The sequence below is a fragment of the Peromyscus californicus genome, unplaced genomic scaffold (assembly GCF_007827085.1).
Source record: "Peromyscus californicus insignis strain IS unplaced genomic scaffold, ASM782708v3 Scaffold_15__1_contigs__length_86483966, whole genome shotgun sequence".
NCBI lineage: Eukaryota > Metazoa > Chordata > Mammalia > Rodentia > Cricetidae > Peromyscus > Peromyscus californicus.
Window position 1 is genome coordinate 37,294,535 of NW_026294447.1, and position 24,234 is coordinate 37,318,768.

A 24,234-nucleotide genomic window follows, 5' to 3' on the forward strand; every position below is an offset into this window, starting at 1 on the left:
TCCACCTTTTTCTCTAGGGACAAGGTCTCTCCTTGAACCTAGATCGAGATTAGCTGCCAGCAAGCCCCAATGATCCTCCTGTCTCTGACTCCCCCAGTGCTGAGGTTCCGGGCAGGCTTGGCCACCTCTGGCTTTTTACGTGGATGCTAGGAACTCGAACTCAGGCCCTCAGGCTCGGGCAGCATGTGTTCATAGCCCGCTGAGCCTGTCTCCCCAGCCCAAGGCTTCATCTCTTGACCTACACATACCTTCAAGGTCAAGAAAGATGACTCAGGCCATCTCAGTGTTGAAATAGGCCACAGACTCTGCTGTGCAGGCCACAGGTGGGCAGCTACTTCAGCCAGGACCTAGAAAAGGGTCTGGCCTTTGGGTTATCTGTGCTCTGTGGGGAAAAGCACCATGGGAATGAGCATCCATGGCTTCATCGTTAGCCTGTCATCGTTCAGTAGAGCAGGATCTACTCCTTTGAGCCTACCTGTTCTAGGACAGATTCACCTTAGCCTACCCCAGAGTGTAGATCCACACACCCAAAGCCACCCCAAGCACCTCAGCCAGCCAGGAACAGGGGCTGGGACACCCAGCTGCTTTAGCTTTGCTCGTGGTTAGCAGATGCTGAGGCTGAGGTACTCACCCCTTGTGGTAGTCACCGTCAGACTGCCATCTGCAAAGGGATGGATCGGGAAGACGTTATCCACCCGTGGAGTAAAATAGGAAGTCTGGGCAGGACACCCCAGTTCCTCCTTGATCTTGCTGTGTTAGCCAACGTTCCGTTACTGTAACAATGTTCCTGAGGGAATCAGCCTACAAAGAGGGAAGGTTGGCTTTGCCTCACAGTTTTGGTTTTATTCCATACTCAGTAGGCTCCGTTGCTTTGGGGTGTGCGGTGAGACAGTGTGTGTGTCATGGTAGGGGCAGGTGGAAGAAGGTTACTCACCTCATGGTGTCAGGGAAACAGAGAGAGAGAGAGAGAGAGAGAGAGAGAGAGAGAGAGAGAGAGAGAGAGAGAGAGAGAGAGAGAGAGGAGGGGTTGACACCCCACAGCACCCTGTGAGGACACACCACGCGCTGTCTAAGACTGCTCACTCTTCTCTCAGTCTTCATCGTTTTTCCGTGGCTCTAGGTGTTCAACACTTGGGCCTTTAGGAAGCATCCCAGACTGAGACCATCGTGCTTGCTCCCAGCTCCAGGCCCCTAGAGTCCTAGGGATTTCTCCAGCAACGTGAGGGTTTACACTAGAAATACAGGCAATTCAGTGAGACCGAAAGTTCACCGTGCGGTTTCCCCCAGCTGCAAGCGGGCACAAATGACCTTTTTTAGTCGGGGAGATGTGGTCCTTCACCTTGGCCCTGGTTCTCCTTTCTTGACCTTGGCTGTCTGGGAAGGGCTCCCAGCTGGAACACAGAGCCTAACCAAGGCCTGGTGTGTGATTTTGGGACCACGGATGCTGGCCAGCAGCTTGCTTAGCAGGGAGGCTCTAAGAAGCAGGCAGCCTGGTGGGAGCAGAAGGCTGGCTCTCCTGGGGCTCTTGGCCCCGAAGGACCCGTATACCTAGCATTTCTGCAGAAACACAGCCTCCTCTCCCCCAACCCCAGATCACGAGGACACTGATGATCACCTATGTGCCCACGGATATCCAGGATCCAGAGATCATCAGCAAGCACTTCCAGTAAGTGGGAAGGCGGGCTGTGTCGAACGGACATCGTCTCCTCCTAGTACCTCCCTCTGGGTTCTCATATGAATGTGAGGTGGTGCAAAATGCTAGGGCTAGAGACATTCCTGGTGGTGGTCTTCTCTGGACTCAGCTCAGGATCGTCTTTCCGGACTGGAGAGGACCACCAAGGCTGCAGCAGAGTTCCGGAGGCTCTTGGATGGCTTAGGCGAGAAGCCAAAGGGCCGCTTGACTGTTTCTTGTGGCTTCAGCTTCTCAGTCCAGGGAGACCCTGCTTCTCAACCATCTTAGGCACGGTGTCTCCAGACCTCTTTGGTGTCCCCAGGGCCCTGGACCCAGAGATGCTGCTCCTTATCTGTTAAAACTAGCCCCCCCCCCGACCCCACCTGGTGTTTGGAGCATGCCCATGCCCTGTTCTGAATCATCGATAAGGGATGCTATGAGTCTCAGATGACTAGGGTCTAAACCCCAAAGATAGCTCAGCCTTAGGGGCAAGGTTGGATGTCATTCCGAGAGGCAGGAACCCCAGGCAGGAGAGCCTCCCACCCCTGTGGACGGTGACACTAAGTAGGGAGTGAGGTTACTCAACCCAGCTCCCCCAGGCTGATTCAGCATCCATGTTTGTGACTGCAGTGAGGCCTATCCTGGGTGTATGGTGACCAGAGTCCATTTCTGCTATGATGTCAGGAACTTGATTGACTTGGATGATCAAAGGTAAGATCGCAAGCCCACAGAGGGGCCTGCTGACATCTGGGGTGGGGTGCGAGGTAAGGATGGCGCTTCCTCTGTTGGTCGCTGACCAGAGAACTTTCCCTCCATTGCCCACCACTGCCAGACGCCACGCCATGCGGGGCAGGCTGTACTACACGGCCAAGGCTAAGAAGACCGGGAAGGTGATGATCAAGATTCATCCCTGCTCCCGTCTGTGTTTCTGCAAGTGCTGGACCTGCTTCAAGGAGGTAACTGACCGGGGTGTTGGGAACATCACGGAGAGGGTGGGGAGCTGGGCTCCAGGCTGGTCTCTTGCCTAAGTCCTCCTGTCCAGAGCCCATTCAGGTCTAGCCTAGTTAGTGGTCCAGAACCTGGCTCCCTCTCACCTAAACTCTTTATCCTTGCAGATGTAAAGAGGAGCTAAAGCCTTTCTTGGGTTCCCTTCCAGGACAACCATGGAGGCTTATTCTTGCCTGCCTTCTGTTGGTCCTAGACAGATAGACCAGCGGGAACATGGCAGCCTGTAATAAGTGACCAGGCCTTAGGCTTCCAAAGCCAGAAGGGAAGAAACAGTTGAAGAAACAGAATCCACTTTGTCCCCTGACTACTATGGCTAGAGGGGTCTCGGGCACTTGGATTCCTGTTTCAGTCAGGCCAAAAGGAGAAAGTCCAACCCCTGATACAACCGCGTGTTCTTTTGTCTTTCTGAAGTTCATCCGGGTCTGAAGCATCCACTAACACACTGTGCCCCCGTGTCCCCAGATCTAAGGGCAAGGGGGGAACTGAAGAGTCAGCATGTAGCTGTTCCATGGGTGAAGGGCTGCTGCATGGGAGAGCCCTGGGGCTGAGCCGGGCCTCCTCGGTCCTGGCTTCTCCAGCTCTGAGGGCCTCCTCTTGCCCCAGGTAGATGCGGAGCAGTATTACAGTGAGCTGGAGGAGCAGCTGACCGACGAGTTCAATGCGGAACTCAATCGTGTCCGGCTGAAGCGGCTTGACCTGATCTTCGTCACCTTCCAGGATGCCAGGACAGTCAGACGGTGGGTGCTGGATGTCATGAGTCTCTGTTGAACAGAGTTCAAACTCGGATAGTGTGGATGACACAAGAGGCAGGGATCCCAGGCAGCTTGGAGCCTCCCAACCCTGTGGGCTCTACTTCTCAGACCCCACTCTCTTATCCCCACCCAGCTTAAGGGACAGGAGATCGAGCCTCCCCTCGACTGCTGTGTCCGCCTCTGGCTCCTCTCTCTGCTCCTTGCTGGGAGCTGCTGTGTTGCTGTCCCTAGCATGGCCGTACCATTTCTCTGGTGGGCCTCAACTGCTCTCCAGGGATGCTCCCCACCATCAGCATAGACTGTGATCTCTTGCCAAGAATGATGGCCATTTCTCCCCATCCCATGTGCATCACCATCTCCTACTACAAGTAAGAAAGTCAAGAGAGAGAAGACCATTTTGGCCTTCCTTCCTTTCCGCTGTAGGCTCACCCAGAGGCCCCCCCTCTTCCTTCTGTCCCAGGCTTTAATAATCTCATCTCAACAAGGAACTAATCCCAGTCAATTTAGAATGTTCTAGAAGGATTTTGAGTACCAAACCAAATGTATGGGGACTCTAGAACTGGTCTCAAAAGGATTGTGGGGCCCTCTTCTCTCCCGTGGGAACCTTATAATGCATGGGTACTATGTAGAGTGAATTCTTCCACTCAACCCTGCAAAGGAGTAGACAGCCTAGATTTTAGTCACAAACAATGGTGCATGATTTTCTAAGTCACTTAAACCCTCAGACTTCTTTTCTAAAAGATTTCATTTTATATTGTGTGGATATGGTTGTTCAGCCTTACGTGCACGTCTGTGCACCAGTTGCATGCCTGGGCTCGAGGAGACCAGCAGAGGGCGTCGGATCTTCTGAGCCTGGAGTTGCTGAGGGTTGTGAGCTGCCATGTGGGTGCTGGGAATTGAACCTGGGTCTTCTGGAAGAGCAGCCAGTGCTCTTAATCATTGGGCCATCTCTCTGTCCCCTCAAACAACAACAACAACAACAGTTTCTTCTTTTTTCTTCCTCTTTCTCTTCCTCTTCCTCCTCCTCCTCCTCCTCTTCTTCTTCTTCATCTCCTTCCTCCTTTTCCTTCTCTCTCCTGTCCTTCCTCCCCCTCCTCCTCCCTCTCCTACCCCTCCTCCTCCCTTCTCCTCCCTCTCCTCTCCCTCCTCCTCCCTCCTCCATCCTCCCTCCTCCCTCTCCTCCCCCTCCCCCTCCTCCCTCTCCTCCCTCTCCTCCCCCTCCTCCCCCTCCTCCCTCTCCTCCCCCCCTCCTCCCCCTCCTCCCCCTCCTCCCCCTCCTCCCCCTCCTCCCCCTCCTCCCCCTCCTCCCTCTCCTTCCCCTCCTTCTCCCTCCCTCCTCCCCCTCCCCCTCCTCCCCCTCCTCCCCCTCCTCCCCCTCCTCCCCCTCCTCCCTCCCCTCCCCCTCTGTTTCCCTTCCCTCCTGCCTTTCTTTTTCCTTTTCTTTTTTGTTGTTTTGGTTCTTTGAGACAAAGTTTCTCTGTGTAGCCCAAAACTCCCTCTGTAGATGAGGCTGGCCTCAAACTCAGGGAATCTCCTTGTCTCTGCCTCCTGAGTGCTAGGATTAAAAGTACCACCACGCCCGGCTCCTCAAACTTCTTCTATGTCCAGTTTGGTCACTGATTTCTGCTCTATTCACTCCTCAATGAGTTGGCAAGAGACATATAGATTCTATATTATTATTATTATTATTATTATTTGTGGGTATCTGTGTTTGTGTTTTGTATAAAGCAATACCCCTAGGCAAGACAAGAGTGTTCATTTCTTAAAGCATCACCCACTGGCAGAGATCTCAGCCTTCATTACAGCAGGATGTGTCAGAAGGTCCGAGACTGGGCTCTAGCACCAGCATGTACCCTCTCCAGTTACATCTCAATTTAGGAATCTGTGCAACTAAGATTCTGTTCCTCACTGGCAAGCATAGATCCGGGGCCACAGGAAGAACTCTGGAACCTAGGGTTACTGATGCTGACCTGAGCTGAAGCTCATCTGTATACGGTTACTGCTGCTAATGGAGGGCAGCAGCTGAGGACCCTGAAGCCTGCTCCTTGTCCTGGCCAGTCTGGACGCCTCCAATACCCTTCTCCCCCCTAACTACTGTGCTTTAGGAGCTGTCCATTTCTAAGGTCCTGGGAGACTCAATGAAGGCTTTGAGAATCCCCAAGCGGTGGGGTAACCCCACTGGTGGGACTGTCATGCCGACTCTAGGACCCCGGTATACGATTCTCTGAAGCATTCCTTCCCTTAGCCTAGACCTATGTCTCCTCTTGGTTCCATCTCTGCAGCATCTGTGAGGATTACAAGTACATCCAGTGTGGCATGAACCCCAAGCAGTCCTCAGTAACGACCATCGTCAAAAACTACCACTGGAGGGTCGCTCATGCCCCTCACCCCAAAGACATCATCTGGTAAGTCTTCTCTGCGTCTCTTTCTCTGTCTCTGAGATTGAAGAAGGCTACAGGACAGGGCCTATTCTCTCTACTTTATTGTCCAACGGAGAGTCCATGGGGACTAGACTCAGAACTATCCAAACCCAGTTCCTGCTGGACTCCGCCATGTGCTTTCTTGAGTATCACAGCCCCTGCCTAGCACATGCCCACCTTTACCATATGCATGGAAGGGGCCAACTTTGGGGAAAGTTTTCGCTGTAGCCTCTCATTAACCCTTTGAGACATAGTCTGGGTCTTTCCAAATGGTGTCCCTAAGGAGAAATCCCAGTGACCACTGCTCCTAGGACCAGGCCCACAGCTGGCATGCAGAAAAAAGTATTGCTCTCTCTCTCTCTCTTTCTCTCTCTCTCTCTCACTGTGGACTGAGACCTTGGCCTAACTGTGCTCTTCTCCTTGCCCCCTTCCCAGGAAACACCTGTCCATCCGCCGGTTCAGTTGGTGGGCTCGTTTTATCTCAATCAACACCTTCCTGTTCTTCCTCTTCTTCTTCCTCACCACGCCCGCCATCATCATCAACACCATCGACATGTACAACGTCACCCGCCCCATCGAGAACTTGCAGGTGCCTTCTCTGCTCAGGCCAGGCCTGGGGGCTCCCTGGGACAGGGTTCCCAAACTTTTCCAGCAACGGCATGGTGGAGGTCAAGTGGTGGCATAGGCCCTGAGTTCTAAATAGGATGGATGTGGGCCGTTGCCCCTCTCGGGAGGTTAGAGGAGCTGTAGGTAGGTCCTGGGGTGAGTCAGAGGATGGGTGGTCCAGTGAATGCGAGCATAGAGGGTACTGATAGATCAGGCCACTCTAAGCCACGTGGGGGTCTGGACGGTACAGCAGGCATTAGCATCTCTGTTCTCACTGGGCTTCCTTGGCTCCTGGTAAGAGTAGAGGGTAAGAAAGCATTGCGTCTGCTTCCTTCCTTCCCGGTGCCTGTAGCCTTGGCCCTGTCAAAGCGCTTCCTTAGGTTAGAGGATGCCTTCCACTTAGAACACTGGCCTAGTTCTTCAAATCCTGTGCCCTTCATGCTGTTCGAATGAGCCAGAAAACTTCTGCACCCATAGCATCCCTTCTCTATTCCCAGTGAAACACACCCCCACTCACCCCCTGACACCACCCCCACCCTGTGTACACGTACACACACACACACACACACACACACACACACACACACACACACACACACAGACGCACATATGCACACAAACACACAGAGACACATGTACAGACACTCACATGCGCACAAATACACAGACATATACAGGAACATAGACACACACACTCATATCCGCACACATGTATGGCCATACCACTTTTGCGTCTGTCTCAAATCTGTAAGAGGCCCAGGCCGTATGCATGCTGGATACCTCTCTGCTCTCCTGGACATTCCTCCTTCCTGACCCTTCCCATGCTGTCCCCACACTCACACGTCATAGTTCATGCAGTGCTATCCCTGAGTCACATGAGTCACAGCAGCTGGCCCTGGCTGTAGGGTAAAGCCACTAAAGAAACCTCAGGCTGCCTTTCCCATGACCCGAGCGTCGAAGCCCCTTGTGGATCCACTTGACCTTGAGGTGTGAGCCTCTGCCTCCTCCAGCTAGGTGAACTTCTGGCCAGGAAGACACTTAAGGAAGGTCAGACTTATTCTGTAGCCTCAGGTAAAACGAGCTTTTTCTTGATGGGACTGAAGGTGCAGGGGCATGGTTAAGGGAGAACCAGGGCAGCCTGCCAGGGGGAGGGCTTCTTGTACTGATGCCTCTCTTGCCCGCCCCTGCTTCCCCTGCAGAGCCCAGTTGTGACCCAGTTCTTCCCCTCTGTACTGCTCTGGGCCTTCACGGTGATACTGCCTCTGGTGGTCTACTTCTCTGCCTTCCTAGAGGCCCACTGGACCAGGTGAGCTGGGGGCTCCTTCCCTTCCTACATGGCTCATGCCCCCGGCCTTTTCCTCTTTCCTGTCTGCCTGGCACTGGGGCCTTCCATCTATCCTAAAGGATGAAAACTGATGAGTGATGGCTTTGGTGTTTAAAACCATCTCGAATGACCAGAGGTCCTGGCTGTCTCCTGGCCTCTGGCCTTGGATGTATTGATTAAGGATTGCTATCTAAGGCGAGGGAGGCCTAAACCAAGCCCGGCTGAGGCGGCCCTCTCTGCCCCCAACCTACCCGGAGGGGACAGAGCTGTTAGGCACTGTTGTTAGGCCAATGCTGGCGATTCAGAGGGTTCACATGCAGAGCCTCAGGCAAGCAGCCAAGGAGTCCAGGCACTAAATGACATCGGGCACAGTTGGCTCAGACAGAACCAATGTTTCCAAATTCAAGAGATTTTTCTACTTATTAATGCTAATACTTCCATGGTGGTAGGTAACTGGGTAGATTATATTAGCCGTATGCTGAGTAAAGGACCTACCTTTGGCCTAATGTCTGCAATGGATCTCAAAAGTGATTTTCTACATGCAAAATTCCTGCCACTCTACCAGGTGGTAAAACATGGGGTTACCTAATAGAAATCCTTACTAGTCTGTCCTATAGTCAAGGACAAGGCTCACATAAATTGCTAAAATTCTCCAAAGATTTGTGTATCATTGGTCATGTGTCTTTGGTACAGAGATGTCAAATATATGGCATGCCCTTTGTCTCCTTCCTGTGCCCAGGACAGACATGACTGGTTGATCATACTGTCCATTCTTGCTGTTTCCAGATACAGTACAGCTCACAGTGCTCTGTGAAAAGCGCGTTGGGCTGTCCAGTCAGTTGCCTTTCCTCTCCCTCTCCGACTCACTGTCTTATGTAGTTAGATCTTGGATTCTTTTGTTTGTCTGCTTTGTGTGGTTTTGTTGAGAGTGCGGTCTGTCTACATAGATAGACCAGGCTGTCCTGGAACTTGCTCTGTATGTAGACCAGGCTGGCCTTGAACTCTGAGAGATCCATCTGTCTCTGCTTCCCAGTGCTAGGATTAAAGACGTGCGCCACCATGCCTGGCTCAGATCTTTGGTTATTATTCTGTCTCTCACACTGATAAATGTTTCTCTTTATTTCCTTGTAGGTCAAGTCAGAATATCATCATAGTGCACAAATGCTACATCTTTCTGGTGTTTATGGTGGTCATTCTGCCCTCCATGGGGCTGACCAGGTACCTCGCTCTCAATTATCCCCCCTGTCTCAGCCAGGCTCAGCCTAGAGTTGAAACGTCCTTTCAGATACTGTAGGCCTCCCCTGGTTGCTGCAAGTCTCCTCCAATGACAGTCCCACGCCCGTCACAGGCATAGACAGCTTGAGGCAGGTATCATGCAAACTGTGAAGTGCCAGCCCTGAACTCTGCCTCAGTTCAGAAGACAAGGCGTCCCTGCCTGGGGGGTGACAGCCAGAGGGGGGAGAATGTAGCCAACAAAAATGGGAAGTTGAAGAGAAAGAGAGAGAGAGAGAGAGAGAGAGAGAGAGAGAGAGAGAGAGAGAGAGAGAGCGAGCGCTTGGAGAGTTGGCAAAGATCTATTGCAGAAGGTGTCCTTGAGCTGGAAGGCCCACAGCAAGCGACACAGATGACCCGGTGTTAAAAAGGAAGAAGGCAGGATGATTGGCCAGCGAGCACCAAGCCAGGGACTCAGGGCATTGGCGCGGGAGAATGGAAAGCAGAAAGTCGGGCAGAGGAATCGAGCCCTAGGCTGTAGCACATGAACACTGTCACTGAAGATCTGGTTTCGTTTTTTGCTCTAGTTTGAATGTGTTTTTGCGCTGGCTCTTTGACATCTACTATCTTGAACATGCGACCATCAGGTTCCAGTGAGTATCCTTGGGTGTACACGGCGTTTTCTGTGTGTCTGCACTGAGGTGGATATGTGTACCCTTCCCTCGTCCATCCCTGCATCACTGGTACCCAGGAGTAGATAGATGCAGGTGGAACCATCTCCAGAAGCCTGGCCTGTGCTGTGGTCCCCTCTGGCAATCTGGTAAAGCCTAGGGACCTCTCCTTGAAATCATTGGAGTTTCACAAGAAGCTAACACAAAAGTGTGCTATATAGGTCTCCATATAGTTTTCCTCACTGATAACATTTTGCATGAATATAGTGTACTGTAAGACCCAGGAACCTCCTATTGGTACAGTCCACAAAGCTGATCAAGTTGTCTCCAGTTTTCACCCACTTTGGGCAGTGTGTGTAAGTGTGTAAAATACATGGATTGCACTGTTATCAGAGGCAAGGGAGATTGCTCAATGGTTAAGAGTGTATACTGTTTTGGCAGAGACAAGAGTTCGATTCCCAGAACCCTCGAGGTGACTCAAAATTGCTTGTAATCCCAACTCCAGGGAGTCCAGTGCCCCTTTCTGACCTCCTTGAGCACTGTCCTTTCCTGCACAAACCCACACTCAGGCACACGCATATACCCACCATTTCAATATAAGATAAAATAAATATAGTTATCAAAATGTTGTTACAGTTTTGTGGCTGTCTTCATTAACCTGTCAATAAGATACTACATTTAAAATAAAAGCAATGTAAAGTTACATTTTTTTTGTTTATTTACAGACATCAGTGTGAGGGCTGATTAATTCCTGGAATAAGAAAATTAAAACTGGGGAGGCAGGATCTATGATAACATGTGCATTATGTTGAAAATCTGGTCTATTGTGGATTTTTTTTTCCACGGTTACAGTATTTGAAAACCCCAGTTTTCAAAGACACAATGCAAATGACCTTCACCTTCCACAGCTTGCTCGTTGAGGCAAGGACCAGAATCCTCTAAGTTTTTCACAGTTGAACTGACACTGTTAATCATAGAAAGTCATCTTTTTTAAGGTGAATGGGTTAATCTTTGGCTAGGAGTATATCTTCAATACACTTCGCTTACGATAAAGCAAAGCTCGTGTGAGTTGACTACAACGTTGTGAAGCGTGGATATGATTAGTGTTTTCTACTCACTCAACAGTGTTGGATTCTACTCAGCTCAAAATTCTCCTGCCTCAGCTTCCTGTGGGAATCACATCCAGGGTCTTGAACTTGCTAGGCAGGTGTTCTACCACTAAGCTCGCTTCAGCCCTTAAGAAAGCTTTGGAAGGAGTTCTGAAATGTGGCCAGAGGTTCACCGTTCTCTGTTCAAGAGCATTAACATGGTTGTGGAGATGGGGACACTGAGAAATGTCAGACATGCTTAGGTCTCCCTTTTAAAAAAGTGTGTGTGTGTGTGTGTGTGTGTGTGTGTGTGTGTGTGTGTGTGTGTGTGTGGGTGTGTGTGTGTGTGTGTGTGTGTGTGTGTGTGTGTGTGTCAGGGTGTGTGTGTGTGTGTGTGTGTGTGTGTGCGCGCATGTGCACACTCGTGCACGCGTGTAAAGGCCAGAGTCAACCTTGGATGTCACTCCCTCCCCTGGAGCTGTCAACTTTTTTTTTTTTTCATGTCAGGGTCTCTCCCTGGGACCTGGAGGTCACTGATTGGGTCGACTGGCTAGGGAGCTGGGATTGCAAGGCATGTCCCACACCTGTCCATTTGTTTGGTCAGTGCTAGACATCAAATCGGATGGTTGTGTTTGCCCAGAAAACACTCTGTTGATTGGCCATCTTCCCTATTCTCTATTTCAATGTAATTGTGTTCTTTGCAACGCTCATGTTTTGTGCACTAAAGGCATTCAGAGAAGCAGCAGCTGAGTGACCGCCATTGGAAGCTGGCTAGCCATGCCATCCCCTTCAGGCTTTCAGGTTTTTTGTTTGTTTTTGTTTTGTTCTCCGAGACAGGGTTTCTCTGTGTAGCCCTGGCTGTCCTGGAACTCACTCTGTAGACCAGGCCGGCCTCAATCTCAGAGATCTGCCTGCCTCTGCCTCCTGAGTTCTGGGACTAAAGGTGTGCGCCACCACCGCCTGGCTCAAGTCCATGTCAATGGACAACTGAATCTTACTCACTGTACCTTTTAGCTTATCTAGCACCTACTGTCATTTTGCATAAGTGATATAAAAAGATATCGGCAACGATGGCAATGGGATTTCAGTTGGTTTCAAAGTCACAGCAGCTAATGTCCCTGTGGTGTGTTGCGAATGTTCTTCATGGAAAGAAATGGTTAATTTCAACTAGAGATCAGTGAAACTAAAGATGTCGTCTTGGGAGCTAAAGAGATGGCTCAGCTGTTAAGATCATGGACTACTCTTGCAGAGGACCTGAGTTTGGTTCTTAGCGTCCATCCAGGTGACTCACAAGCTCCTGTAACGCCAGCTCCGGGGGATCCAATGCCTCTGGCTTCTGTGGGCACCTGCACTCACGTGCACATATCCATACACAGACACATACACATAATTAAAAATAATAAAAATAGATCTTTAAAAAGAATTTTAAGCCAGGCATGGTGGTACATGCCTTGAATCCTATAACTTGGGAGGCAGAGGCAGGTGGATTTCTGTGAGTTCCAGGACAGCGGGGCTGTTAACACAGAGAAAACCTGTCTTGGGAGAAAAAAAAATTCAAAAGATGTCATATTTTCTTCTCCAAGGCTGTATATCTTCAGAATTCAGAGTCTGTTAAAAGGTCAGACACCTAACAGGTCTATTCTAAATCATATTTTATGTAGTCCATCCATATGTCTGCTCAAAAGGGTTCCTGGTATCTATGTGTTTACATTCATGTGTGTGCAGGAGAACTGCACCTTCACGGAAGAATATGCCTACCACCTCACTGGGGCATGCAGCCTTACAGGCTGCCATCCTAGAAGTGGCCTATCATTGAGAAAAATGCCGTTATTCAGAGTGGCTGTTTACGGATCCTTATTCTTCCCCACTCTCCACTCTCTCCACCGTTTCCCTCTTCCTCCCCCAACATCTCTTCCCTTATCCTGTTCTTCCACTGCCTCCCACCTTCCCCTACTTCCCAGGTGCGTATTCCTTCCAGACAATGGTGCATTCTTCGTCAACTACGTGATCACAGCTGCTCTGCTCGGCACCGGCATGGAGCTGATGCGTCTGGGGTCACTCTGCACGTACTGTACCCGCCTCTTCTTTTCCAGATCAGAGCCAGAGAGAGTCCACATCAGAAAGGTGAGGGCCAGCCCTTCTCTGAGCACAACCCTCAGCTCCTGGTGGGAGGGAAAAGAAGTCTGCCAGGAGCAAACTGGGACCCACGATGAAAGGCTTGTGACCATGGGTAGCTGTTTCTTGGACTCCAACAAGGGAGGAAACATTGCCTCTAGGACTGAGCTGCCAGCCAGCTCCCTAGAGCTCCCAGAAGCATCCAATACAAGGGAGCTGGGTAACTTCAGCGTGACCCCTGCCTTCTGCCTTAGAACCAGGCCATGGACTTCCAGTTTGGGCGAGAATATGCGTGGATGCTGAACGTCTTCAGCGTGGTGATGGCATATAGCATCACGTGCCCTATAATTGTCCCTTTTGGTGAGTTATCTGTGAGGTACCCTCAGGGCTACACTTTCTGAAATGGGAGGAGGAACCAAGCTCCACAGCATCAGGCTACCTCCTGGAGCATGAGGCGATCTGGGACAGCCTGTGGCAGGGAGGTGGCAGGGACAGGGCTAGGCCATGGAACTGATTGGATGGCAGCTAACAAGGGGTGTTGGTTGACTGCATGCATGAATGAATGACATCACCAAGCTGGCAGAATCAGTTCTAGAAGGCTGCAGAAGTCATCGCTGTAGGTCTCCCACAGCCCACCCCTGACTCCTGCTACCCTGACAGCCCTGAGTCTGGCCGTTCAGATCCACGGGTGTCTGAGGGCAGCACAGATCTACCCTGTTAGTTAGAGCATCCAGTGAATGTGTCTCTGTTTTCTGGTCCCCCAGGGCTGCTCTATTTGTGCATGAAGCATCTCACAGACCGTTATAACATGTACTACTCCTACGCACCCACCAAACTGAATGAGCAGATCCACATGGCTGCCGTCTACCAGGCCATTTTCGCACCACTCTTGGGGCTCTTCTGGATGCTCTTCTTCTCCATCCTGCGAGTAGGTGGGTGAGCAGCCTGCTCTGTGGTCCCATCTCTGCCTGACCTTTGCCCTGTGAGTCCCTTGAGACCATCTCTGGTCGAAGAAGAGAGCTCAGGGTGAGCAGAACATTGCTCGTAGGACTTGGCCAAGTCCAGCGAGTGCTCTGGGCCACAGTGCATGCATTAGTCTTGGCAGAACTTTGAGACAAAGGCAAAAGTCCAAATGATGCAGATTTGGCTTTGAGTAAGAAATGTCAAATTCCTTCATTTTAAATGTAGATGGACAGAAAATAGAATAGCAGCTTTGGGGACTCCATTCCCATGATATTTCCTCTGGGAGCCTATAAGATACTTGCTTTCATGGACTTGCCAGAACCTGGAAGGGAATCAGATTCTGCAATGGTGGCTAGCCTTTCCTCGCCCTTTGGCTACACAAAGATGCCACTCCTACCTTGGGGAGCCCAGAGGCACCTTCACAGAAATTCTCAGGGGCCCTAGACTGGGAGCTTCTCAGCTTCCTCCCAGCTGGGTCACCCATGTCACTAGGCTGTCCCCAATTCCACTGACTTTCCTTCCCATGACAACTTACTGTGGTGTATTTTTCTCACACTCCTCCGTCAGAATGACACCCTGGATTACACTCACGGCATGTTTATTTGGTAACATCCATTTCCTGACCGGTGTGGTTTGCCCTGCCACTGGGAAGGCATTCCCCCCCCCCCATTAATGCCTTTTTCTAAGTATCAAAACAGAAAAAAAAAATACAAAGACCAAAGTCTGTTCCCCATAATCCCGTCCAGAGTGTGGTTTTATCCCCAGACTCTGGCTAGGCATTTGCTCAGGGGAGAGAGCAAATGTGTGTGTTAGTTTACTGTTATTTATAAAATCGTGACCAACCACATTGTAACTTGTAATCTTAAGTTTTCATCCGCATATTACATTCCACACGGCTTCATATGTTAAGAGTCTGAACCCAGCCTTTCACCAGCGGCATTCGCGTTTGCGTTCAAGGCTACAGCTTTTGTTAGCCCTCTGTGGCTGGATGGTGAGGTTGTTTACCAGTTCCTGCTTTTGCATAGCCACGCGCTGGTGAGCTTCATTTGGCAGTCACCCGAGACTGGAGAGTTGACTTTCCGTACTGACCTTGTTAAAAATCTGTTGCCATTGAGGAGATCAAATATTCATACATGAAAGCTTTTGAACTCTGGTTAGCACCAGGCCTGTGGGGACAAGGAAGCCTCAGAGACTGGGGGCAGTAGCAAAACTGGTAACTCAGATTCTTTTGAGGAACCCTGGGAACAAGTAGTTGGCAGATCAAGATGGACTTGTTTAATGGACATTGGTGTGGGTAATTTAAGTCCATCCAAATTCTATTTTCCATAGAATCCACAATAAGCCACATTCTAAACTGGCCAAGTAGAACAGAAAGATGCCCTTACCATGTCGTGCTCACTGATGCCCGTTCTTGGAGGGAGCATTGTGCAGGGGTTTCTCTGCCCCAGCTCAGTGGTCCTGTGGAGGTTCTGAAGCAGGTGGTCCCAGGCATCTGCAAAGCACTCCTGTGGCCCTGCCTTCTACCCTGATTCCAGCGCTAAGCTCCACCCCCACGGTCTTTCTTCTCCCTGGCAGGTACCCACACCATCACTTTCTTCTCCTTGTCCTCCCTCATATTCTCCGTGATGATTGCCTTTTCTGGAATTTTTCTGGGGAAGCTCCGGGTTGTCCGTAAGTATGAGGTAAGTTGCCAGTTTGCCCTTCACATCACTGATTTTTTTGGGTCCCAAAGACATAGCTCTGAGATACCCTGGTCCCCAGAACACAACAGGACAAGAGGGGTGGGTATTTCTTTTAGACCAAGGTTTCTGGGCTCACATGCACTAACTCAGGGTGGCCATCCAAAGACACCCCCCCGCCGCCCCAACACCTCTTCCAAATAACAGGCTGCTGCTGGCCTGTCTGTCCCACCACAGGAGTCTGATCCAGCTACTGTGAGCATCATGGCAAGGGCTCAGAGAGCGGGAAGGAAGGAGAAATAGAAAGAGACAGGGGATGGTGGTGAATGGAACCCAGGCTATGAGGCACTGGAGGCTGTCTGTTTTGAGGGGTCTCTAGTGAGTCCTCTGGCACTTTGACAAAGGTACCAAGTCTAATCATTAGGCCCTGGAGACAAAACTACCTCCACACCATCTCAGAGCCCTGCCAGCAATGCTGAGTATCTGCGTCAGCATTTCCCAGAGTGAGCATCAATACTGGGACACTGGAATGATTCCCAACAGATGAAACATAATTCTTGCTCTTCATGATTACATACTTGTCTTTCCAACTGACTTTCTGCTGACAATAACTGCTTGTTTATAACAGTGAAAAGTTTCCTTCCTGAACAATGTATATAAAGAAAAGAAAACGGGTTTGAAGCACAGCACCCTGCAGAGGGAGCCTTCTGAAAACATTTCTTCTTGCTCTCTCTGTATCTGGGACTCGGTCGGAGCACAAGCACTGACGAGAGTACCAGGCTTGACTTTCCTTCAACACACACACACACACACACACACACACACACACACACGCACGCACGCACGCACGCACACACACACACACACACACACACACACACACCACAGGCTCTTATACTATGATGTCACCAGACCTGTTTGCCCTTGTGCCACCCTAGAGAAGAAGAGTGGTAGGGAACCTGGTAAAGTTGATTGAGGATCCCTAGACAAAGAACAGCCAGAGCAGAAGCCCCATTCCAACTACGATTATTTCCCCCTTTATGGTTTTGGGAACAGAACATTCCAAAAGGGATTCTTGGCATCCCAGTCATTTCCCTGTTTCTTCTAGGCCTGCTTGTCTGAGGGTCTAGAAAGAAAAAGAGTTAGCTGGGAGGTGGTGGCACACCTTTAATCTCAGCACTGTGGAGGCAGAGGCCAGCCTGGTCTACAGAGCGAGTTCCAGGACAGCCAGGGCTACACAGAGAAACCCTGTCTTGAAAAACCAAACAGAAAGAAAGAAAAGAAGAAAAGGAAGAAAGGAAGGAAGCAGAGTGAGAGAGAGAGAAGAAAAGAAAGATATAGAAAGACAGAGACAGAGAAAAGGAAGAAATAGAGAAGAAAGAAAGAAGAAAGAAAGAAAGAAGGAAGGAAGGAAGGAAGAAAGAAAGAAAGAAAGAAAGAAAGAAAGAAAGAAAGAAAGAAAGAAAGAAAGAAAGAAAGAAAGGAAAAGGAAGGAAGGAAGGGAGGGAGGAAGGAAGGAAGGAAAAGAGAAAGGAAGAAAGGAAGAGGAAAAGTTGAGGGACAAGGTGGCAAGCCAGAGGCCGGGGTGTTGATAGAGGGTGGGAGGGGCCAGGGGCAGCAGCCTCCATCCTGTGATGCACCACGCTCCTGTCCACTGCAGCCTGAGGAAGAAGCCGAGACTGTCTTTGATGTGGAGCCAAGCAGCACGACCTCCACACCCACCTCCCTTGTGAGTTTCTGCCTCCACCCTGGGGACAAGTCAGGAGGGTGGGGGCTTGCAAGGGCGGCTCACTCCAACGACGTGGGCGGGGAGGGGGGGGACACCAGTGTTTAGTGCCTGGCCCTGGGTACTGGGGAGGAGACGGGACCCCTGGGCTCCCTCTTCTGACGCAGCAGGACTTGGCCCAGGTCCAAGTGTTTCCGTGGCCCTGGCTGAAGCATGGGGTGAGAAGATCCAACTCTGGCTTGACAGTCAATAGAAGTCACCCAGAGAGGAGAGAGCCAGAGAGGAGAAAGCCAGAGCGGAAGTACTCGATCAGGGAGGTCCATCTCTCAGAGTCCTCAACCGTGTAGACGCAGGGGCATGCTGGGGCTCGGCCTCAGGACCCAAGGCTGCCTCCAGGGCACAGGCGTTGGCCAGAGCGGTGCAGACAGAGCTGCAGGGAACTGTTGACGGACCCAGTGAATGGTAAGGCAGGGGCAGCGCCCGACTGATGAGCCCGCCAGCCTGCCAAGAGCCAAGGCTGGACCCAGAGTCTGTGACCAGTGGACTGGGCAGAGGCACCCGTGCCCTTTGGCTTGCCTGGATGGCAGGAGCCCTCGCCCTCATCCCTACCGCATGCGTTTAGGCAGTCATCTATGCACGTACAGAGCTGGGCACAGGGTCCTTCATACCTCAGTGTTAGGCACTTCTGACAAGCATGGAAGAAGAGCGCCAGCAGGTCTGGCACTTGGGGGAAGCTTCCCCGAGAAGGGGCCATGCCATGCAGCTGGAGGAAGGGGAGGAAAGGTTGCCAGGTGAAGCAGGGTGTGGGAAGAGCTTTGGAGGAAGAGGAAGAGCCCGGGCAAAAGCCAGAAGAGACGATCTGGAGCCTGTGGGGCAAACAGAAGACAGTGTTCAGCATGAATGTATAGAGCGTGCCTGTGGGCTCGGCCCACAGAGCCTGGAGACTTTTTTTTTTTTTTTTTTTTTTTTTTTTAGTGGTGGCAGAGTTGGGTCAAAGTCCATCAGCATAGGCAGACCCGCCTGGCTGTGTGCACAGACACAAGATGTGTCAGAACCCTAGTGGGCCTCACTTGAAAGGAAAAAGCCAAACTAAACCGTGCCGCCAAACTCTCTGAGAGGAGGCGGTGAAGAGACCGAGAACCGGCCAGGGATGACGTTCTCTGGCCGACAGGAGCACTCTCGCTGGTAGCAGGGGAAATAGAAAGAGCTCGAAGCCTTGCTGTTTTCTCTCTGGATTAATAAACTCCCACGGTCAGGAATTTTAATCCTCAAAACTTAATTATTACCATGTTTGCTGTGTGTGGGAGACTGAGCACGTGGCCTAAAAGCACGTTAGGTAGGCACCCTGCTCAGCCACACTCCCACCCCCTAAGATCCACTAATTTAGACCCCAGTGGACTGGGCAAGGATGTGGCCAAACAGAGTTTGAACCAAGTCCATATGACTATAACATCTGTGCTGTAAAAAAAAAAAATGGATAGAACTCATTATTTATGCATGTATTTATTTTTTGAGACAGGGTTTCCATGTGGGCAGGCTGGCCTCGACCTTCAGGCTCAAGTGATTCTCTTCAGCTTCCAGAGTAGCAGGGACTGCACAGGCGCATGCTGCCGCCTGACTTAAGCTCTTAAAAACCCTTTATGTTTCCGACAGTGGTATATGAACATGGTAGGCAACTGTGGGGATGGAAAACAGAGGAGCAAGACAAAGGAAATAAAAAGTTCATATTCCCACCACCCAGGGATGTTCCCTGAGACACTGGTATACATTCTTCAGGGTATCTACGGATGTGTGCCTCTCTTCCAAGTATCTTATGCTTATATGTACATGTGGACTCCTAGATGTATAGGTGTGGTTTCTGCTCAAATGAAATCCTACCGTACAGACAATTTTATAACCTGGGTAACTGTCAGTGTGTTGCTACATAGATGAATTTTGATCCCTTTGCCTATCCGTATTCAAATGGCCCACATTACCCAACTTTTATACGGGCCCCAACCCAGAACCAGTTGAGTATCCATGCTAGACTGGGACTTGAAAAGATTAAGCCACTCCTGCAGAATGCCTCCACCTTCTAGATTCCTCTGTCTCATCTTCCTGATATCCTCCAGCAGGTTCCCCTCCCTTCCCTAGTCCCTGAAAGCTGGAGCCTGGGGAGGCTCACGTCCAGTGCAGGGGCTAGACTGTATTCCTGGAAGTACAGTGCTTCACCTTGGAGACCTGTAACACCCCATTCATTCCTGTTAGTGGTGTTAATGGGACTGCTGCATATGATGCCAGGTTTTTCCACTGCTCAGCTACCATTTCCTTTTTCATGGTCAAAATGTCTGTGGTGTGTGCTTTGCCGGTATGCATGTGTCTAGATATTTCACAGGACTGTTCCTTCATCGACTAGGGCTGTTTGTTTATATTGGAAGATGAACAGTTTCCTTTCTATTCCATAATTACCTACTTCCAAAGAAAGTAGATTGAAAGCCACTTCAAGAGGCGATAGTTTGCCCCATCTGGTGGTACTTCCTGTGTCTCTAATCTGCCCCCTTCCTGGGCATTCCTGAAACCAGCCCTCAGTGTGACAAGAGCCAGCTAACACTCTCAGTTTTGAATCTGTGACACATTGCAGCAAAGCATTCCAGCTGATGAATGAAGGTCTCTCCAGGCGGACCCTAGGCCATCGCCCCCTAGATTCAGCCTGAGTGGGAGCAGATAATGTGTGGAACACATCCTGTAGATGAGGCGTTAGGAAGCCCGCCACTAAAGTAACCCTGGCAACTCCAAGGTAGTGAACAGGCTTCATCTCTAGGAGCTCACTGAATGATAAGGAGCAAGGCGGAGGATGGGCAAGGCTGCTGGGGAGTGGGGCAGAGAGGGCCCGGGACTTGGAGGGGCAGAGGTGACTGGGTGGGGTATGAGGACAGAGGGTGTACTCTAGACCTTGCTCCCAATATGACCTTGCCTCATCTTCCCCTCTCTGTCCCGAGCAGCTGTACGTGGCCACCGTGCTACAGGAGCCGGAGCTGAACCTGACCCCTGCCTCCTCCCCAGCCCGGCACACGTATGGCACCATGAACAGCCAGCCCGAAGAGGGAGAAGAGGAGAGCGGTCTGAGGGGCTTTGCGAGGGAGCTGGACTCAGCTCAGTTCCAGGAAGGGCTGGAATTGGAGGGCCAGAGCCACTGATTAGGACTCCAGTCAGGGGACCAGGGGAGAGCCTGGTGGAGGGAGACAGGAAGGAGCTCCCTTCCGTAGACTTTGAGAAGCTCCTGATGGAGACATCTGCCATCCTGTGGTCACGTGAAGAGCCGGGCCTGCTGACCGGCTGGAAAGGGTGGGAGGCTGGGTAATCCTGAGGACCCAGGGATGCGGTGGAGGAAGCATTCCACCATGTTTCTGGGAGCAGTGGCTGAAAGTCCAGGACACAAGAGACTGAATGCTGTGTGTCTTGCTGGGGTCCAGCTGGTGAAAGTATGCATAAGGGAAGAGGTAGGCCCACCGAAGGCTTTCTGAGGGCTTCATCACCCCTACTCCAGCTGCCCATCAAAGGTGGTCGCTCCTGACCCCAGTCCTCCACTGCAGTCTGAACAGACAAAGGTATGTGTACTGGGCCTTGTGGAGGAGACCCAGGTGGCTGTCTCGTGACAGGTTTCCCTGCAGAGCATCTAGAAACTCTGTACCTCACCCCCTGAGCAAGGGGCAGCTGGGACAACCCTGGGAAGAGACTGACCCTTCCCTGTTTCTCTGCCCTGCTATCTACTCCTAAGGGTAGTTACTGGGGCAGTGACTCAAGTTCATTAAAGGAGACCTTCATGCATGTGGTGAAGGAAACCATGGCTAATCCTTGCTGGTTGATTTAAGGGTGTGTGTGTGTGTGTGTGTGTGTGTGTGTGTGGTGTGTAGGAGGGCATAGAGTTCAGGAAAAAAAGGTCTTCTTTCCAAATGTGGGCCATGGAAGTGAGACACACCTCTCTAAGCCCCAAGGAAAAAGGAAAAGGTCCCCCAAAGCCTCGAGGCGGCCACCAAGAGCATCCTCTGCCACATGTATTTGAACGCTGTGCCCCAGCATGACCAAGACTGGAGACAGCCCAGGCTGCAAACTGAAGGCACTGGCTACCCCTGCCCTCAGAAGCTGCCCTGCCTGGCCTCCAGTGTGGTACTGGCTAAACGTTTCAGATGCTCCACAAAGTGCTGTCACCCTAGTCCTGGCGGGGTTAGGTGGAGGAGGAGTGATGGGTGCATCCCCCCATGGAGAAGACCCTTCTGGTGGGCCAGCTGCTTCCCCAGATCTGCCTCCAACCGGAGCAGCAAACCTCTGCAATGCTGGAGACTCAGCACCTCTGCCTCTTTCTGAGGTGTTCCCACTTCTGCCTCTGAAGACAGGGCATTGTCAGGCCTGCCATGAGGCCTGAGCCACCTGAACCAAGGGGTCCGTAGGCCATAGAGCCTCTGAAGCTCCTCCCCAGATATCTGGGTCCCTCTTTGCTGCCCGTTCACTACAGGTGGGTCCACTCTCATTCCACCTCAGTGTCTCCACCCAGGTACATGGCTGCCCTGAACTCAGACAGATCCACCTGCCTCTGCTCCACCTCTGTCCCACCCCCCCCAGCCCCACAGTTCCAAACTTCACTCCAGGGCAGAAACGGTTGCTCACGGGGCAAGTAGAGTCACACTCCAGGACTTGGTCCCAAACATTAGCACGGTGATCTTTGCTGAGGGCTTGAGTCCGCGGGGACAGGCTACCTCCATTCCTTGTTGAGCTTGGGATAAGGGGGAAATTACATACAGCCAGGCCCTTACATACTCCAGCACCCCAGGCTCCTCACCCCTGGGATCTCATCAACCAGGGAAAGAACTTTTTTCATAGCAGGATGATGTCAGGTCCAACCTCCAGCTCTCCCCAAAGTGGGGAGTGACAGTCCAACCCCCACAATGTGTATTTGGTATGTAGTGATTTGGAGTGCAACCAGAACCGAGACCAGGGCCTTTTCTCTGGGCACTGCTTGCTGGCGCCTGCCCCAGATCTCTGCAGCTCTGTCTGCTGCTGCTGGCCCTCCCACCTACCCCCCACCCACTGCAACCGATGGATGCTTCAGGTACAAGGGGTCCTATAGACAACAGGGCAGGAGAGCTGGAGGGCTCCGTCCTCTGAATTTGGGTCAAATGTAGCCTGGTTCTGATACGAGTGTTGGGCAAGTGGTAGAGTCCACTCTGCTCTTCCAGGGGCTGTCCACCTGGCTGGACCTTGACTTTGTAAGGTCACCAGAGCCCAGGCTCCTTCATCTTACACATGCCGATGGCTTTCAGGCCCTCCTCAGCACCTGCTGTCCCAGCCCACTGGTCATCATCCTACCCTAACCCACTCTTAGTCCATCCACTCTGATCCCTTCTGGAGAGAGATGCCTCCCAGGAAACCCAGATATCACCTCTCAGAGGCGACCCTTCCTGGGCTTGGAGCAGCCTCACCCCTGCCTGCCTGTCCCTAAGCTGCATCTGGAAGCAAAGTGCCTATCAGCAGCATTGCATCCTCTGGGGGCCCGGGAGGGGTGTGGACTAACCATGGCCACTACCACTAAAGGAATGTGCCGAATGCTGAACCTTCTTGTTATTAATGTATGACTGTGCCTTGAATAAACAAGTCCTCCTAATCTCTGCTGGCCTGTGCCTCTGCCTCTGGGCCGACAGGGCCTCCTCCACCTGGAAGGAGCCAGAGTTGTTAAGGGATGACACCAGAATCACTAGGCTGGGGCACCATCCCTCACTGTATGACTCTTACCCTGGGTCCATTGCTCCCTCTTCTGGGATCTCCTTACTCCCCAAGTCCTTCCCTGGCCCCAATTCTAGGGGGGAATGGGTAGAAGGAAGGGAAGGCCTGTTAACTGTTGCTAGTTGGTTTGGAGAGGCAGGAAGCAATTCTGCCTCCTTCCTGTGCAGCAAGAGAGTGCCACCCCATGGACCAATGACACAGTAGCAACCCTGGCTGAGTGCTGAGTCTTTGAGTGGGTGACTGACCCAGGTCAGCAGATAGGCTAGATTTCAGGTGGACACCCCCAGGCAGAACCATAGACAGGGCTCCGGCCTGTACCCGGGGATACGGAAAAGAGGCAGGCCACAGAGACAGCGAGTTTCAGGGAGAGTCGGGGACAGTCAGGTAGACCTGGGCAGGACAAGAAGTGGCCCAGGTGAAGTTCTTGCACTTGTTCCCGACCAGATGACATGCCTCTGGGCTAAGAGGCCCGAGTTCTGGTCTTCTTCGCCCATGTGGCTGACACTAGGCTGTCACTTTGTCCCCAGAGTAAGAGGGGGATGACCTGAGTTCCACATGCTGTAGAGGGCAGAATCAACTGTGGTGGAGGACAGGCTAGGTTGGGGAGAGAAAGCCTTATTCCTGCAGCTCCCTGTGGAGACAGATAATCATCTTGGGTTGGACAGCTGTTTACTGTCACCACCCTTACAGAGCCATCTCCTTAAGCTCTTGATCTGTCCGTGGGCATGGGTTCGAGGCCCACTGCAGTGTGAGTCAGGAAATGAGACCAGGCCCCCTCGTCCTGTCCCCTCTCCCCTTGAAACAGGTGCTTCCGTGATTGACAAAACTGCGTCAGGAGACAGGGGTCTTGAGAAGGGCAGAAGGGGCAGGGCCTACGGTGGCTGTCAGCTTAGCAGCCTTGAGCTACTGCAAGAGAGGGGGGTCCACAACCCAGGAACCCTGTTAGGCCAGCCATCTCTCAGGGGTCTCTTCTTGGAGACTACAAGCCTCCAGCTTGCAGACATTGGGCCATTCCTTGATTCTACCACCCTTTCAGGGGATATTGCTCGGATGGACACAAAAAGACCAGAAGAAAGCCTGGAAGAGGATGCTCTGTAGCCCAAGGTGGGGGAGTACGTAGAGGGTGAGGGAGTGGATCCCCTTACTTAGCAGGCAAGGAGGACTGGGGGTGGGACTAGGAACAAGGCAAGAGTGAGGCTTGGTGCCAGGAAGGCCTAGAATGCCAGCCACTGGGCTGTGTC

At 51.7% G+C, this 24,234-nt stretch overlaps 1 protein-coding gene across 1 annotated transcript in view; it reads left to right on the forward strand.

Moving 5' to 3' along the window:
• Window positions 1-22,878, forward strand: part of Tmem63c (transmembrane protein 63C) — a 77,121-nt gene extending 54,243 nt beyond the window's left edge. Inside the window, exons 10-24 of the mRNA XM_052738614.1 lie at window positions 1,593-1,666; window positions 2,303-2,383; window positions 2,505-2,628; window positions 3,284-3,417; window positions 5,715-5,837; window positions 6,288-6,441; window positions 7,658-7,764; window positions 8,914-9,000; window positions 9,582-9,647; window positions 12,715-12,877; window positions 13,123-13,228; window positions 13,633-13,800; window positions 15,407-15,513; window positions 17,171-17,239; window positions 20,218-22,878. Coding sequence (XP_052594574.1) covers window positions 1,593-1,666; window positions 2,303-2,383; window positions 2,505-2,628; window positions 3,284-3,417; window positions 5,715-5,837; window positions 6,288-6,441; window positions 7,658-7,764; window positions 8,914-9,000; window positions 9,582-9,647; window positions 12,715-12,877; window positions 13,123-13,228; window positions 13,633-13,800; window positions 15,407-15,513; window positions 17,171-17,239; window positions 20,218-20,412 — 1,758 coding nt within the window. The 3' untranslated portion in view covers window positions 20,413-22,878. The remainder of the gene's footprint in view (window positions 1-1,592; window positions 1,667-2,302; window positions 2,384-2,504; window positions 2,629-3,283; window positions 3,418-5,714; window positions 5,838-6,287; window positions 6,442-7,657; window positions 7,765-8,913; window positions 9,001-9,581; window positions 9,648-12,714; window positions 12,878-13,122; window positions 13,229-13,632; window positions 13,801-15,406; window positions 15,514-17,170; window positions 17,240-20,217) is intronic.
• The last annotated feature ends 1,356 nt before the right edge of the window (window positions 22,879-24,234 follow it).